This window comes from Rhinolophus sinicus, linkage group LG10, assembly GCF_036562045.2.
Source record: "Rhinolophus sinicus isolate RSC01 linkage group LG10, ASM3656204v1, whole genome shotgun sequence".
In the NCBI taxonomy this organism is placed as follows: Eukaryota; Metazoa; Chordata; class Mammalia; order Chiroptera; family Rhinolophidae; genus Rhinolophus; species Rhinolophus sinicus.
The window spans coordinates 26,918,924-26,935,893 of NC_133759.1; the positions used below are offsets into that span (position 1 = coordinate 26,918,924).

The following is a 16,970-nucleotide window of genomic DNA, read 5'->3' on the forward strand; positions in this document are numbered from 1 at the left end:
TAACAAAACCTCAAAAGCAGTAAACAGGACTAGATTCTAATATTGGGTACACAATAGTTTTCTATTGAAATACAATTGTTCTCTCTACAGTCACCCCATTTTTAACAAAGATATTCACAGTCACATTAATTTGCTTGCAAAATAAGTCTAGTCTCATTAAATTTGCCCTGGTTATTTAAATAAGTATAGCAAGAATAATGACTTTAGGCACATCTTTAGATATAATACCTCGGTTAAAGTTTTGCTAATATCCAAGGGGCTTTATTGGCTCCATAAAGTCAACTTTAGTTTCTTAAAATTGTCTAGTAATAAAGAATCTCAGAATAGATTTTTTTTTTAATAGTCTCTTTTGGCTAAGAAGCATGAAAGTTCAATGAGATTCAAAATGAGTATACTGTTCGAAGATAAAATTGTGAAGAATTTCAAGAAGGCCACAGAACATTAAACCAAGTGTGAAGCCCTTCTGAATACAGGGCCCCAAGCACAAAGTGCGCGTGTCATGAAAGCCATTTAGTGAGCATTCTAAACACTGCATGGCAATGAGACAGCAAGAGACAGGGGGGGACATACATATTATACATACCTCACATGGTCATATGCATGCTCCATTGTCTCATCAGTTTTCACTTACAAGTCACAAGCTCAAAGATAAATTCTTCAGCATTTCATGATGGCAAGTGCAGGGCCTTTCTGAGCCTAGGTCGCATGCCCATGAATCTAGCGGTGCTCTCGCTTTCCACTTCATGGCCTCTAACCTCAAGTAATTAAAACACCTCTCTGCTCCTTGCTTCCTGATGCCTTTGCACATGTGAGCTGCACTGCCCAGCAACAGTAATCTGAGGACTCATAGAGGTAATCTGGTGGATGACATTTGGAGAACAAATTATGGGCTGGAGAAGGATGTTCTAATCTCTTCTACATAAACTAGGAAGACCTGAGGCTGAGACTAGAGTGAGGATGTAAATGTCAGTTATCTTTATAAACAACAACTTTATAATAAATTGAATCCTAAATTCAAAGCACTTGCTTAGGTTTCAATCTATTGTTTCATTGTCCCCGTGAATATTTATTGATTTACTTCAAATTGCTAAACAGATGAATATTTAAGTATGAACAGACTAGCTGCTACCTTTATGCCACTTGAATAAACAGGCAATGAGTGACATATCAGTGCCACAAGGAGTACCAAGGGGGAAAGTACACGGCACTAAGAGAGTACAAAGCAAGGTACTAAGGGGGCTTTGCGGATAAGACTTCTGGAATTCACCTCTACAATGAAACGGGCAGCATGGATGGTAAGTGGGGCCGGGGTGGGGAGGAAAAGACTTCTTCACAAACATTAACAGCCTGGGCAAAAGCAGCAAGAGGAATTACAATGAAAAGAAAGAAAATTCAGAAGCGGTGGAAACATGGGGTTCTTTAAGCATCAAACACCTGTGGGAGTTAAATGCAGAGGAGAGCCATAATTGAAGAATTTCACAGTCAATCGTATCTGCATTGCCAAAATATCAGTCTATGAAAAACAGAAGGGAGCGGAGTGTGCAGTCAGAGTTCGTACCTGTGCAGCTCATAAAGAGATCAGGTAGTTGGCTGGATTAGAGGATGGAAAATAGTGAGGTTTGGATGTGAGAAATACTTAGAAAGCAGAACTGACAGGATTGGGTGGTTAAATGGATGCGGAAAGGCTAAGCGGGAATAATCAATAAGGAGTCCCCAGGCTTCTGGGTCCGTTAATTGGATGGATGCTGCTGGTACCATTTCCTTAGGGTTAAAGAGCCCGAGGTAGCCGGGCAAAGAGAAAGAACCCGGAGCTGAATATTTCAGGTATCTGCAACTTAACCTAGTAATATCCCGTTAATCCAAAATTTGCTGCCTATTTTGGTTTTAATATCCCTAAAATCTGCCTCTGTGCAGCAGGTTCACTGCTTGGGCGGGCAACCAACCAAAGAGATTATTCTCACAAGAGGGAACCCTTGAGCACAACCTCGAAGACGGAAAGCTAAAACTAAAAAAACAGGAAGCTTTTCGACGCCCTAAAATACCCACCCCTCGCAGGACTGGGAGTGGCTCCACCTCTACAAGCCAACTACTCGGAGCGGAGGCGTGTCACCACACCCACACGGGCTGACTACGGGCTCCGCCCTCCGGGACGGGGCCCGAAATATACCCGGATGTGGAGTCTCGGCTAGTGTGTGTCACGTGAGGACGCCCGGTGGGGCGGGACTCCGCCTGCGTGTGTGGCTGCGCCGATGCCTCACGTGACCGCCTCCTAGCCAGCCAATGGGTGATCGCGGCGGCGAATTTCGAATGTGGTCGCAGTAGTAGGCGGGTAACGGGAGACCGTGCCTTAGACCCGGAGGGTGGGAGCACCGAGCACACTCAGCCGGACAGTTTCACGCAGCCTTGGGATGTGAGGAAGAGGGCGACAGCTGCAGCAGAAGTGGTGGCCAAGATATCGTTGTGGACGTACCTGTGGGAGGCGGATCTCCTGGCCCTTTTCCGGCTACGCACCCCCTCTCCCCCGCCTCCTGGCTTTCCTGGAGCCCCTCGGAGAAAGAGGCCGCAGGATTTTCAGGTGTGGATCTGGCGTATCGTGACCCATGTTCTTCTTTCCTCAGGGGTCTTTCTGTCGCTCTAAGTTTGGTGTCCAAAAGCTCAGGCTGTCGAGTCGGACCGACCGGGTGCCTTTCTCTTTGCTCAGCCACCCGACCCGCGCTTTCCGATGATCTAATTTCCTCTTCTGTTAAATAAATGGGAACCCGAACCTCCTCTCCTGCCTTCTAGAATTGTGTGAATTAAGTGATGTGTAAATAAAGCATTTACGGTGGTTAGACGCCAGGCTCAACCTAAGGGCGCCCAAACTGGCAGCTCTTTGTGCAGCGCAGTACCGTTGACGCTCTCCCCTTTGGCTTTCTCGGTTACCATGGAGAAGCCGGTGCTGCCCAGGGACCTACCTGGCTGCCTCAGGGGCTGGAATGATCAAAGAATTGTAACAGAGATCAGATAGTCTAGGTTCTTTTGAATCCAGACCCCTTACCCAAATACTATACAGAGCGAGACTGTCATCCCGCACCTTGACCTGTTTTCATTCGTTCTCTCCACCCCACTCCCTGTTAGCACCATCGGCCTACACAGGAAATAAAACTAATGATATGGCAAATGTCTTTTGTGATTTTAAGTTGATTAAATGTAATAGCAGTATTTTATGATTTTAAGTTGATTAAATTGTTTTATACAACCCACTTTACATTAATGCATTAAAAATAGTTGTGTTTGCTCTACGGGAAACATCCCAGTAAATATTGTATCTATACTAGGAAATAAAGGAAATATTTAAATGAGACCTACAATATCTATATTTAAGACCTCAGACACTGCACAGAGGGAAATAAGTAAGGACTGGAGAAATACTCAAAAAAATGTAAGGTTCAGGAAAATATTTGACTAAGAGATTATGAACGTAGCCTTTGTAGTGAAAACCATCTACATAGATTGTTGTAGGAAACAATTATGTTTTTGCAATTTTAAGATCCACAAAGTGCAATCCAGGGTATACAATGTTCCTGAAAAGTAGTTTGACAGGCTTAGTAGCAGAATACTGAGGCACATCTGATTTGCAGCAGTGAAAGATTTGAGTAGACTTATTAATATACTGAATAGTGTATTCCACTGTCATTGCATGCTTCGCTTCTTTTAACTGTGTGTAAAACAATCATTACTTAGTCTGGTTTACTATATTCATCATGTACTGGGAGTTAGCAGACCAGAGTTTTAGAATAACTTTGAGAAAACTGATGTTTTCCTGTGCCCCAGTTCCTGCTGGTTCTAACTCTATCATTGTTATAACAGCTTGTTAAAATTATATATAGTCCTACATAGTTTAAACCTCAGAAGATCACTTTGACTTTCCAGAGCGTGTGTGCATATCTGAAGTAATAATTGGGTTAAAAGAGTGTGGAAGAGGAGACAAGTATTCAGGTGACCTAATCTGATAAATTAGTAATATAGAGAAAAACTGGAAAACAAAGCCCAGATATATGATTGCCTCTAAACTAATGCTATAAACCTAATAAACACTAAAAGTTGGTCATAAACATTGCCTGAAGGAAACATAAATAATATCAAAATGCAATTTTAAGCTTTTCCCGTAGTACCTACTATATAGTTAAGCCCCCAATGAGTATTTGTTAAAGAATAAATAAGTAGCATACAATAGTCTTTGGGTTGGAAATCCATATTTATTAGACCTTCCCAATGAAGTACCTGAGGAGGATGATATGCCAAAAATACTGAGATTTAAAAGCTGTAAAATCTAGATTATTACTAGGTTAGCTATGTACTTTGTGCTAATTCTTCAGTTACTAAGTCTCTATTTAATCATTCCTTATGAATAGCCTGTGTTTTCGATCTTCTTTTATGTTTGATGATATTATGTTTATTGTTTTAAATTCCTAGGCAGAAGATGGCCAAGGAAAGGATCCTCAAAAAGTCCTTTCAAGATAGTCTTGAAGATATAAAGAAACGAATGAAAGAAAAAAGGAATAAAAACTTGGCAGAGATTGGCAAACGAAAGTCTTTTATGGCTGCGCCGTGCCAAATAATCAGTAAGATTTTCATGTTGTCCTTTTGCATCACTTTTTAAAGTTTAGATTTAATAACTAATAAAATATTTTTTATCCTCTTTTAGCTAACACTTCTACACTGCTAAAAAACTACCAAGACAACAACAGAATGTTAGTTTTAGCTTTGGAAAATGAAAAATCCAAAGTAAGAGAAGCCCAAGACATCATCCTACAGCTGAGAAAAGAATGTTACTACCTCACATGTCAGTTATATGCATTGAAAGAAAAACTTACTTCACAACAAACAGAAGAACCTACTCAGGTATTTTCATTACAGAGGCTGAATTTCTTAGGAAAAATTGTTAAAGCTACGAATTAGTAGATCAATTGTAAATCTATGAAATAGATCAATTATATGATTTAATTACTGATCTGTTATAATTGATCAAAACATCTTTCTTCAGTGCTCCAGCACAGCTATTGTGTGTGGGCAGTTAAGAACGCTTCAGGCATATAGGTGATTGAGACTTGTACCTGTGTAACTTGGTTTTGAAAGCATGTACCATGTTTCCCCGAAAATAAGACTTAACTGGAAAATAAGCCCTAGCAAGATTTTTCAGTATGACATTCCCTGAACATAAGCCCTTACTGTATCTTTTGGAGCAAAAATTAATATAAGACCTGGTATTATTTTCGGGGAAACATGGTAGCAAGACAAGGTAGAGAAGAAATAGGTTAGCCTTTTGCACTGCTGGTCCTTTTGAATGTTGAGCTAAGTGAATCAAAGATAGGACAACTAAACTAAAAGTCTAAGAGTGGTAGTTGAAGGAGATTAGTCCAAAAGTTTTAATCAGTGCTATAAATCTTAGCTTTTCTATGTAGTTTTGCTACATCCAGTGGAGTTTTTATAAGAACGACCTTAATTTGGGAGTAGGAAGAATTTAAGTGCTTTTTAGAGAATCATTTTTACCTACTAGAGGACTAAATAAAGAAGACTGTACATTAAACTCCCAAACAAGAAATGTCCTGAACATTTTGCTGTCCACATTTTAATCTGATTCGGCTTGAGTCTGATGCTGTATAGAAGAGCCAGACAAAATATAACAGACGTGGAGAAAGCTTGTTTTAGGATATTCTTTGTGTCTCATTGCACACTAATGATGAGAAGCGTAATGATAAGCTAATTTCTCCTTTCCTTTTCCCAGAAGTCATTGCCAGGGAAACTCATGGGGCAGACAGAGAAAGAGAAAAGCAGTGCTGAATGTCAGGTGTTAACAGAACAGTTTACTTTCTTCCCAGGTGTCCATTAGTTTGCTATGCCAGGAAGACAGTTATGTTGTAGGAGACCAGAGGAGAAAGCCAGGCCATAGTTATTAGGGGAGGGATATGGACTTCAGAAAATTAGTCACCTCTCTGTTGATAGGAGAAGTCAGTGAAAGAGTTCTTGCTTCCCTGCAACTAAGGTGACTCCATATTTTTTCTATATATGATACATAGAATGTGTTGTGTGTGTGTGTATATACATACATATGCTTATATGTGTAATAAACATACATATGTATACTCACATATACGCAATATATACATATACAGTGTGGTAGAAAATAGTCTCTATAAAGATTAGATATGATTTCTTTACCTTCATGTGAGGGTTAGATTATTTTAAAAAATAATTTGCTTTCAGAATGTAATCTTTCCTAATTTTGTCCTTTTCCTTGTTTGGTCAACCGGTGAGGGGAAAAAAATCCCTCCAGAGACATGTGAATCTTCCTCTTCCCTTTCCCAAGTTTTTGCTGAAAACACACATAGAATAGTGTAACGTTAAGTACCCAATAAGATAATAACAAAAACAGTGGGGGGGAAATTGTTATTGCAGGCCTTCTGATATTTATTGATGACTTGAGTATTTGTGAAAACATGTTGTTAGTTGCTGGGCAAAAGTGTTCTTACATTTACAACATCAAAGTTTGTTTTCTGCCATATACTTGTTGCATATGTCACTCATTCTCAACCATCTCTCTACACTCATACTTCCATATTTATCAAGTCAATTTAGCAGTGATGGAGAAGCTTAAAATGGATTAATAAGAAGAACGTTTTTCTTGCCTACCAATTGTTAGCTTATAAAGATTAATCCGAAATTAATTTCTAATAGCCTTTGAGTCCCTGAATTTTACAATGGATCTTTTTAATAATCTTTTTAAATTATATCACTCTGTAGTTAAATAGTCTCCTTTATTTACCTTCAGTAATAATACTAGTTTTAGAACATTAGCTATACTGATAATAAATTTTCAGGATTAAATTTCTAGTCATTTTGTTTCTGATGACCAATTTTAACCTATTCATTATAACATTAGCATATTATATGTGCAACAAATATCAAAAAACAACTGAAATGAATTACAGTGCTTTCTAAGGAATCAGACTAGAACTCTCAGCTTCCTAATACAAGCCTGCAAATCTGCCTTTATCTATATTTGTGTTCTCTATCTTCCCTCTTGTTGCAGTGACAGAAGTGTCCCTGTTCCTAAGTCCAGGCCCTCCTCTTACGCATCAATTCCCTTCTTTTCCAATTTTAGTATATGTGCTGCCGAAGCGAACACAATTCCCTTCTTTTCATCTCCGCTAGGACTTGGCTCCTGAAAGTTTATGCTCTCTTCCAACATGTATCTCCCTCTCTGCTGAATCATTCTAGTTATCATACAAAAGTGCTTTAGAATCCTCAACCTTAAGAGGAAAAGAAAATAAATGAAATCTCTCCTGATCTCGTATCTCTCCATGCTCATTTCTGTGCTTCTGTTCCCAGCAGAACTTATCCAAAGAGAACTGAGCACTTACTGTGTTCATTTCCTCAGCTTCCATTCACTTTTGAACTCTTACCGGGCCTTTACCCATGCCATTTAATTGTCAATGTGTGTCAAAGTCACCGAAAATTCCATGTTGCCATATTCAGTGGTCACTTCTTTCTTTTTGACCTTGAAGTAATTAATATACAACACAGGATTTACGCCTTGCTGGAAATACTTTGATCTCTTACCTTTCTCACCGCCATATTCTCCTAGTTTTCTTTCTACCTTTCTGACTGTTCCATATCTGTCTCTTTTGCTGGCTTCTTTACTTTTAAATGTCAGTTGTCTTAGATCCATCTTACGAGGTGTGATCAAAAGATATAGTGAATGTTTAATTTAAAAAAATGTATTACAGTAAAAGACACATTGCCATTAATCCCCCTCACTTTGAACACTTTTTTTCTTTTTTTTTCTTTTTTAAGGATTTTATTGGGGAACAGTGTGTACTTCCAGGACTTTTTTTCTTCCCCAAGTCAAGGTGTCCTTTAATCTTAGTTTTGGAGGGTGCCGTTCAGCTTCAAGTTGTTGTCCTTTCAGTCAGTCTTAGTTGAGGAGGGCGCAGCTCAGCTCCAGGTCCAGTTGCCATTGCTAGTTGCAGGGGGCACAGCCCACCATCCCTTGCAGGACTCGAGGAGTTGAACTGGCAACCTTGTGGTTGAGAGCCCACTGGCCCATGTGGGAATCAAACCGTCAGCCTTCGGAGTTAGGAGCACGGAGCTCCAACTGCCTGAGCCACCAGGCCGGCCCCCTTGAACACTCTTATACCATGGTTCCTGTCACTTTCTGAAACAGTTCTGGAAGTCTTCTTTCTGAGTGTCTTTACTTTATCCTCCATAATGACAATATTCCACATCACATATTGCTTCTGGTACTGCAATTTCTGTCAAATAAAAACATTATAGTGTATCCTCATCACCTTATTCACCGGATCTGGTACTGTGTGACTTCTGGCTCTTCCCCAAAGTCAAAATGACCATGAAAGGAAAACGTTTTGAATCAATTCATGACATCCAAGCAGACATGACAGCGCAACTAGAGAAATTCATAAAAGAAGACTTCCAGAACTGCTTCAGAAAGAGGAAAGAATGTTGGGATAAGTGTGTTTGAAGAGATGGGGTGTATTTTGAGGGGGATTAATGGCAATGTGTCTTTTACAGTAATAAATTTTTTTTTATTTAAACATTCATTGTGTTTTGTGATCACACTTTGTATCTTATCCTCTCCTATAGCTTTAAATACAGTCTATCTGCTGGTAACTTCCAAATTTATCGGTCAAGACCTAAAGACACACACACACAGAAAAAGAGAGAGAGCTACTGCTTCATATATCCACTTAAATATTTATAAAGGATCTCAAACATATTTTGTACAAAACACAACTCTCTTTTCCTCCTCCCAAACATATTGTGTACTTCTACATTCCTCTGTTATGCGTCTCAGTAAAACAGCCTACCCATTTGCTAAAGTCAAAACCTTAAGAGGCTACCCTCTCCTTGTCCCCACCTCCACTCCTATTCAATCTGAGCACACTTTGTTATCTCAAGATCGACTCAGCTTCACCTCCATAGCCACAGGATTCCAGTCCTGTCTAATATCATGTCTTCCTTGATTTACTGTGCCTTCCTAACACCTGCCCTTGGCTCTTTTCAATCCATGTCTCACACAGTGGCCAGACTGATCTTTTTAAAATTTAGATCATTTTATTCCCTGCTTAATATTTAAGTGACTTTCCATCACACTTAGACTAAAATCCAAACTCATGGCTCTCAAGGCCCTATGTTTTCTGGCCTCTGCATGCACATCTCCTGTTCTTTTCAGTGACTATGTTCCAGCCACAATGGCCTTTCTTTTCTAAACACAGCAAGATTTTCCCTACATCATGACTTTTATATTTGCTATTTCCAGTTTTCTCTTCCCCCTGCTCTTTCAATGCCTGGCTCCTTTGCATTGTTCAGATTTCAGATGAAAGTCGCCCTATCTAAAAGAACCCTCTACCTCAGTTACTCTCTGTCACTTCATCCTGAGTATTTCCTTCATAGCACTTAACACTACTGAAATGATATAGATATATAGATACAGATACATATGCAGGGTGTCAAAAAATGTATACACATTTTAAGAAAGGAAAACTTAAAACTGTAATACTCTATATATACCCATAACAAAAGATGAACACAAGACACGTTTGACTTCTGCAATTACAAGAGGTGCTCAAAGTGGTTATCATCAGTGTCCAGACACTTCTGATTACAGCGAACTACTGCTTGAGCAACATTGACCAAAGTATCCACTTGTATACATTTTTTGGCACCCCCGGTATATATCTTTTCCTTTTTGAAAGTTTCTCTCCCTATGCTAGAATGTAAGCTTTAAGAGGGCAGGACTTAATCTCTTTTTTGCTACTAGACCCAGTTCCCAGAACAGTGCCTGGCAACATGGTAGCCTGTCAGTAAGTGTTTTTTATTGAATAAATGAATGCTTTGTTACAAATATTTCCGTTTTACCAGTGTTTTCTTTGTTTTAATATATTAACAGAACCATGAAGTATATCCTTGTGGAATGGACTCCAATAGTGACAACTCTGGGGATTTATTTGTGAAGGATTTACCGTTAGTATCAAATTCATTATTATGATTATTAATACCAAGAAAGATTTAATTCTGTGATCCATTTATAAAAGAATATTTGCATCATATTGACTCATATTTAGAGTCTGATGTTCTCCCTACTGAGAACGTATTTAAGAATATTTGATATTTTGAAATTCTGTTGTATATAGCCAAGCCAAAACCTTCTTATATTTAGTTACTGTTTTGATGTCTTAGGAATAAGAAGCTTTTCTAGAATTTTAAAATATTCACTTCAGTTATACTTTTCTTGTATCAAATTTTCATTCTAAGAAGGATTGGTTATTCAAATGATGGTATTTTGCTAGTACTACAAATAGTCTGATTTAGAAAAGAAATATAATAAAACATATTGAACACCACTGTCACACTGTCTTCCTGAACCAGTTTATTCTTAAATACAATCAGATCCCATGTACACTTTTGCCCTTCTCTCGGATCAAGTGTACTGTTTGCTGATGAGTTATTGAGATATAATTACATACAGTAAAATGCACAGGTGTTTATTATACAGTTCAATGAGTTTGATTAATGTATATACCTGTGGACCGAAACCTCAATTAAGACATAGAGCACTGACATCACTCTACCTCGGCCTTCGCAGTCTTAACACTTTGACATTTGGGCCAAATCATTCTTTGTTGTAGAGAGCTGTCCTAAGCATTGTGGGATATTTAGCAGCATCATTGGCCTCTACCCACAAATGCTAGTAGCACTCCTCTCCCCCAGTTATGAGAACCAGAAATGTTTCCAGACATTGACAAATATCCCCTGGGGGGATATAATCGTCCTCTAGTAGGAACAACTGCCATAAGCCATTCCCTCAGATCCCTTTTGAGTGTATGCCCCCTTCCTCTCAGAAGTAATCGCAAATATGATTTCTATCTCCATATTAATTTTAACCATGAATAGTTTTAAAACTGTTGAACTTTGACGATTTGACAAAAAATTTATGTAATAGGCAAAAAGTAAGATGAGGTAATTGAGTTTTTATAAGATTTCTAAAATCGTAATTAGTTGATTCCCATGACTCTTTTACCTAAAACTATTTAAATTTTGATGTCTAGAGGTGAAAATTTTAAAGAAGTCTTAAAAATAAAATAATTAAAATGAAACAACCAGTAATAGTATTAGAACATAAAGAAAATTTCTTTTTCCATGAACCAAAGGAGGACATGTTTTTTTAAAAAAATGAAGTGTTTACTTCAGAGGAATCAGTAGTTAAGCACCATAAAAGCATTTACCATCAAAAAAATTACAACTTAGCTGATAATAAAGCAGACTCCTAAAGAGCTGAATAATCAAACTACATTTCCTTAATGTATTTTATAAATAATTCTGATTGGCTAGTTTTCCAGTTAAATGAAATTACGAGTTATGGCATATTTTTAAGGAGGAACTGTCCAGTTTGATATGTTAAGGTATTCTAGTAGGAGTTGAATGTCAGTCGTAACAAATCAGCCTCCATGTAATCAGTATAAATGTGTTTTGGTTTCCTTTGAAATAGAACAGATGTATTAATTTAGAATGGAATTATGAAATAATACTGACGGAAAGAAAAAATCTTAATTTTAAGAAAAAAATCTTACATTTATTGTTATTGCGTAATTGTTAAATAAATTTCTGTTTTTTCAATGGTATTTTCTAAGGCAAGTTCCTCTTCAGGAAGATCACCTTCCAGGACAAGGAGAATCATTCCAAATGCAAGGTAATTCAAGTGAAAATCTGAGAATATGATTACGGGCAAGATGAGATCTTTGAGAACAAGTAACATAATTCAAATTTCCAATTTTCCTTTTCACTTTTCAAATCTGCTTCCCTGGTATGCTTCTACCCACAGCAAATCTATTTATTTTATACAGAATAATAAGAGATTTAAAATACATCCGTTTATTTTGCAAAATCTATAATCAGAAACCTTGGCTACAACTGTGGCTACAATTTACTGAGCCAGACTGTGTCAAGCTCTATGTTAGGCATTTTACATATATAGTCTCAACCTTCACAACCACCTTGGAATATAGGTACACTTAAGCTTCAGAACAACCTTGGATTATAGGGTCCCATTTTACTCAAAGACTCAAAGAAGGAAAGTATCTCATAAGAAGTAGCCCAGATGGTAAGAGTTAGGATTTAAACTCAAAGCTGACCTCCAAAATGATCCCCTTCTACTTTTAAATTGGTATGTCCCTGTATTCCAATATCAATCCTCTCTACTTGAACTAAGCTTGAAGCAGGGATAGAGTTCAACTAAGCTAAACCAAGTATCCTCACTTTTATTGAAAATACAGATTATATTTCTTACCTGAAAGGTTTTCCAATTGTCCCATTTTACTCATTTTTTAAAGAACAACTTAGCTCCCATCACTTTCTTGGTGTATTTGTCCTACTTTGGAATCCTGTATCCTGTACACATAAGATACATATAGACTACTAGTTATCTTTAAACCAGGAGCACATAAAACCCAAGTTAGAATATTTTTTAAAGTTATGTAAGATTCTATCACGGATCAGATATAAGCCAGCAAGTGATCAATGCCAAATAAATAGATGGTAATATGAAGTGCCCCAGATTTTTATTTACTTAAATATGGGGAAACTACAGAATGGTTTCCTTTATTCTATTTTTAACTTTGAATTCTAAGATTCTTGAAATTAAAATTTCCATAGAGTAAAACTATTTTTCTCATTTACTTTTTAAATTCTCAGAGCAAATACCTACTATCCCTCAAGACAGACTGGGATTTGATTTGGATTCAGACGAACATAAATCTACTGATAATGTCTTACCTAGAACTGTATCTCTCCGTCGCAATTTAAAGAAACATTTTAATGATTTATGCGAATTCAGTACTTTGGATAATTTTGAAATCAGTCATTTATCAGAACAGTCTTTTGAATTGGAAACAATTCCATCTATAGACCCACTAGTAAACATGCACGTGTCTGAAAATGTCGGACAAAATGTTTGTCAATGGAACAAAGATCAAATTAACTTATCACCAAAGCTGATTCACCAAGGAAGATCTAAAACAAAAGAAGACATTTCTTTAGAATATAAATCTGAACAAACTAAAATTAAGTGTAGAGATGCACAAAGAAGAAAAAGAGAAGAGAAAAGAAAAGCTAACAGGATAAAATCAAAATCTGTATCTAAGTATAAAGAGAGAAAAAGTAAAAATAAAAAAACAGTTTCCAAAAAGAAGTTGGACGATTTTGTCACTTCTGGTGATGCTTACAATTTTAATTCAGAAGAGGGTGTTCACCTCACTCCTTTCCGACAAAAAATGAGCAACGATTCTGAGAGAGAAGAAAATAGCAGTGACTCTGAAGTGAGCATCTGTGAATCAAGTGATTCAGGAGATGATTCTGATGACCTCTATTTGCCCACTTGCAAGGACATTCAAGGTCTTTCCGAATCAAATAGGAGCCCAGTCACCAGGCCTCGATCTAAAAGAACTCTAAAATGTAGGAATGAAAAAGAGACCGAGGGTGTTCAGCCAACAGAAACTCCTACCAGTAAGTGATCTACTTGTTTGCCTGCACTTTCAATGTTTATGATAAATGATCACTCCCGATGCTTATATACTGCATTTGCCATCTGTTTCTCTGGGGGAGGTTAGAGACTTACCATCTGTCTCTGAGGGAAGTAACAGCAGTCTGATTAAATAGTGGGGCACTGAGGGTAGAAATCACAGTTGTGTTGTTCTGACCTGCTTTCAGCTAATTTAAATCCTCTTTAAGAACAAATACTACTTGTTAAGGAGAAACCATTTTTACTTTCAGTAAAGGAAGGCTTCCAAGGTGAGGAATAAACTGTGGAGTTAGGCTGAGTTAAAATATCTTTTATACACTCACCTGTAATGTCCCCTTGAAAATGAAATCCAGCTTGAATCCAGTGACTTGTCACTATAATGGCTTTGTTTTATATTCAATTTGACAGGAACCATGATTTTAGGTCATTTTCTACTTAGTGAAGGTCGCCTAATAAGACCAAAAAACTCTTCCCTCAATTGACAGGCTTAGTATTCTTTTGTAAGACATTTGCAAAACATCTGAAAACTGTGGCTTAGAAAATCTTTTGTTAGAGCAAAAGTCAGCATGGTTCAGAGGCTGGTGATACCGCCTGCACCTGCCCACAAAGATACTCATCTGGGAATTTTCATTAGTATGGTAAAACCAACATATACAGTCAGGCTGTAGCAGTCTCAAAATTTTGTCATATTTCATTTAATCCTACTAGGAACAACTCTGAAGTGTAGGTATCAGGACACTAAAGCCAGAGTTAAATGACTTTCCAGGGTCAACTAGTTAGGTGGTAATATGTTATAATGATGTTAGAGTAAAGCAAACAAGATTGGCAAAATTTTGATAATTACTGAAGCTAGGTAACTGTGGATTCATTATACTGTTGCCTCCATCTCTGTGTATACTTGAAAACTTCCTAAGTTTTTAAAAGAAAAAAAAAGTCCATTCTAAAACAGTGCTACTCAGGGTATTGTCCCTGGACCAGCAGCATCGGCATTACCTGGAAACTTTGTAGAATTGCAGAATCTAAGGCTGTTCCCCCACACCCTTGAATTAGAATCTGCATCTTTTTAAAGACAAGTTCCTCGGGGGTTTGTATATACATTCAAGTTTGAGAAGCATTGTTCCAGAACATAGCAACTGATGTTCTTGCTTAACCATACTTTTCGTAACGTTGGAATAATTTGTGTAATATAGTATGCTTATGTGGAGACAAAAAAGAGTATTTGAAACTCAGATAACCCCGGAGAACATGGTTGTTAAATAGTCATTTTACAGTTACAATTTTTTCTTGTGGAATGATTTGCTTTTTAAAGCTATTTGAAGAAATTGTTTGTCTTGCAGTGACCTTACTCTGTGCTGGGCACCTGTCTCCCAATATAGATGTAGCTCCAAAGTAGAATAATTTGCTTATGACAGGAAAAACACTGGGTAACTTGAACCTACTAGCTTTACTAGAGGGAACCCCCTTTTTCCTGGTTTACACAGAGGCTATGGTTTAGAATGCTCATGTATTAATAGAATGAGTTTAAGTAGCATTATAAGACTATAGGGAGCCACTTGATAAACTTTCGTACTGAAAGAGATGGTTTTGATGATTCTAAAGAGCAAGATGTGACTAAAATGAAATTCTATAGTTTAATTCATTATGCCCAAGCTATCCTAGAAAATTAATCCTTTTTTAATTTCTAACAATTTTAAGTTTTAGTAAACTTGTGTCAATTTTCCACATCTACAATAATTAATATTTCAATGTTATCTGGGGTGAAAAAATGAACAGGTTAAAAAAAATCTTATAAAGTGCTGGATTTTGTATATATTTAGGATGTGTAATTGCATACAATTTTATTTCCTATGGTTTGTTGGTGGTGTTTTTTTTTGGAACCATATTCAGTAAAAGCTGTTTTTGTAGGTGCATTACCTGAAACTCACCAGTCACCTCAGTTTAGCCTGAAGGATATCACCAATGTCTCCTTGCATCCTGTAGTGCAAATCAGAAAACTTTCTCTACCTCCAAAAAAGAATAAAGAAAGCCCAGCAGTGTCTCTGCCTAAGCGTAGGTGCACAGCTAGTGTGAACTACAAGGAACCCACGCTTAGTTCGTAAGTATTTAATTTGTGGGAACTCACCTTTCACTGGCACATTTTACAGTAACTTTATACTGAAGACTAAGGTTAGTATTGGGATGCTAACAGTCTCTTTTTACCTTTATAGGAAACTGAGAAGAGGGGACCCTTTTACAGATTTGTGTTTCTTGAATTCACCTGTTTTCAAGCAAAAAAAGGATTCCAGACGCAGTTCTAAAAAAAAATGTATGAAGCAAATAGAATGAAGCAGTTGTCGGATGCTGTTTAAACTCATCCTACACCCACTTATAATGCTCCAAGAGCATCCATAAGCTACTACACAAGGGTGTTGAACTATTGCCATAGAATATTCTGTTGACAGGACTCTAGATCATGAACATTTCTTCAAAACTGTATTTTGTGATTTTTTTCCTCTTTCTTTTAAATATAAATAACTGGACTTGCGCACTGTTAATAGATTTCTTATACTGCCTAAAAACCTTAATTTTAGTCAAACTGTATCTTGGAAATTAGTAATTATTCAAATTAAGATGTTTTAATTATAAACCTCTGGCATTTTTCTTTTTCCTTTAAGTGGGGAATGCTAGAATGAATGATTTTTGAAGACAGGCTGAGGATCTTTTGAAACTCCTTATGTATTTGAATAAAATAAATTCTTGACATTCACAGTAGGGTATACCCTATTGTTTGTGGATCCCTTATACCATCGCTATATTTAATTTTTTAGATAAAAATGTGTATGAGATCATGATTAGAGAACTGATGGTGGCTTAAGCTGAGTGACTGGGTAAGTAACTAACTCTAAACCCCAAGCTCTAGGTGTATATTGTTCAAAGTGATCAGCAAAATCACAAATTATGTCATGGACTTTGAAGATAGTTCCTTATTTAGTCCAAAACCTCAAATGTTAAATGTCTGAGTGCCAAAGTTTTTGTTGTATTTTTGATCAACTAATGAGAGGGAATCAGTTCAGTTCTCAAATTTCGAAGCAATACTTGCATACCTTTAAAGCACTGTAGTTTATTCAGTTTTAAAGAGCAATAAAGTTTGTATAAGATAGTGCTTGTGTTTTTCTTCTATTCTTTAAATATCAGAGTATGCATCTGGTTGTCTTACTCTCTAGCCTTCACTGTTATCACCCGTCTTAGACATTTTTGTCCCCACACCTTGGTCTTCTCTATTGTCACTGCCATGAAACTCTTAGCCGCCCCACCATACTCTCAACCTAACACTTCTTTCTTTCAGCTTTTCATTGCGGACACTTCAGGTCCATGATCAACAAATTCTATTTAACCGGGGGACTCATCCAATCCG

General features: G+C 37.2%; 1 protein-coding gene across 1 annotated transcript; it reads left to right on the forward strand.

Moving 5' to 3' along the window:
* Positions 1-2,271: 2,271 nt before the first annotated feature.
* Positions 2,272-16,715, forward strand: SGO1 (shugoshin 1). Its single transcript, XM_019726039.2, has 8 exons — positions 2,272-2,575; positions 4,456-4,604; positions 4,688-4,884; positions 9,950-10,023; positions 11,691-11,749; positions 12,751-13,560; positions 15,482-15,671; positions 15,784-16,715. The coding sequence occupies exons 2-8, from the start codon at positions 4,463-4,465 to the stop codon at positions 15,899-15,901; spliced, it is 1,590 nt and encodes a 529-aa protein (XP_019581598.2). The 5' UTR covers positions 2,272-2,575; positions 4,456-4,462; the 3' UTR covers positions 15,902-16,715.
* Positions 16,716-16,970: the final 255 nt, after the last annotated feature.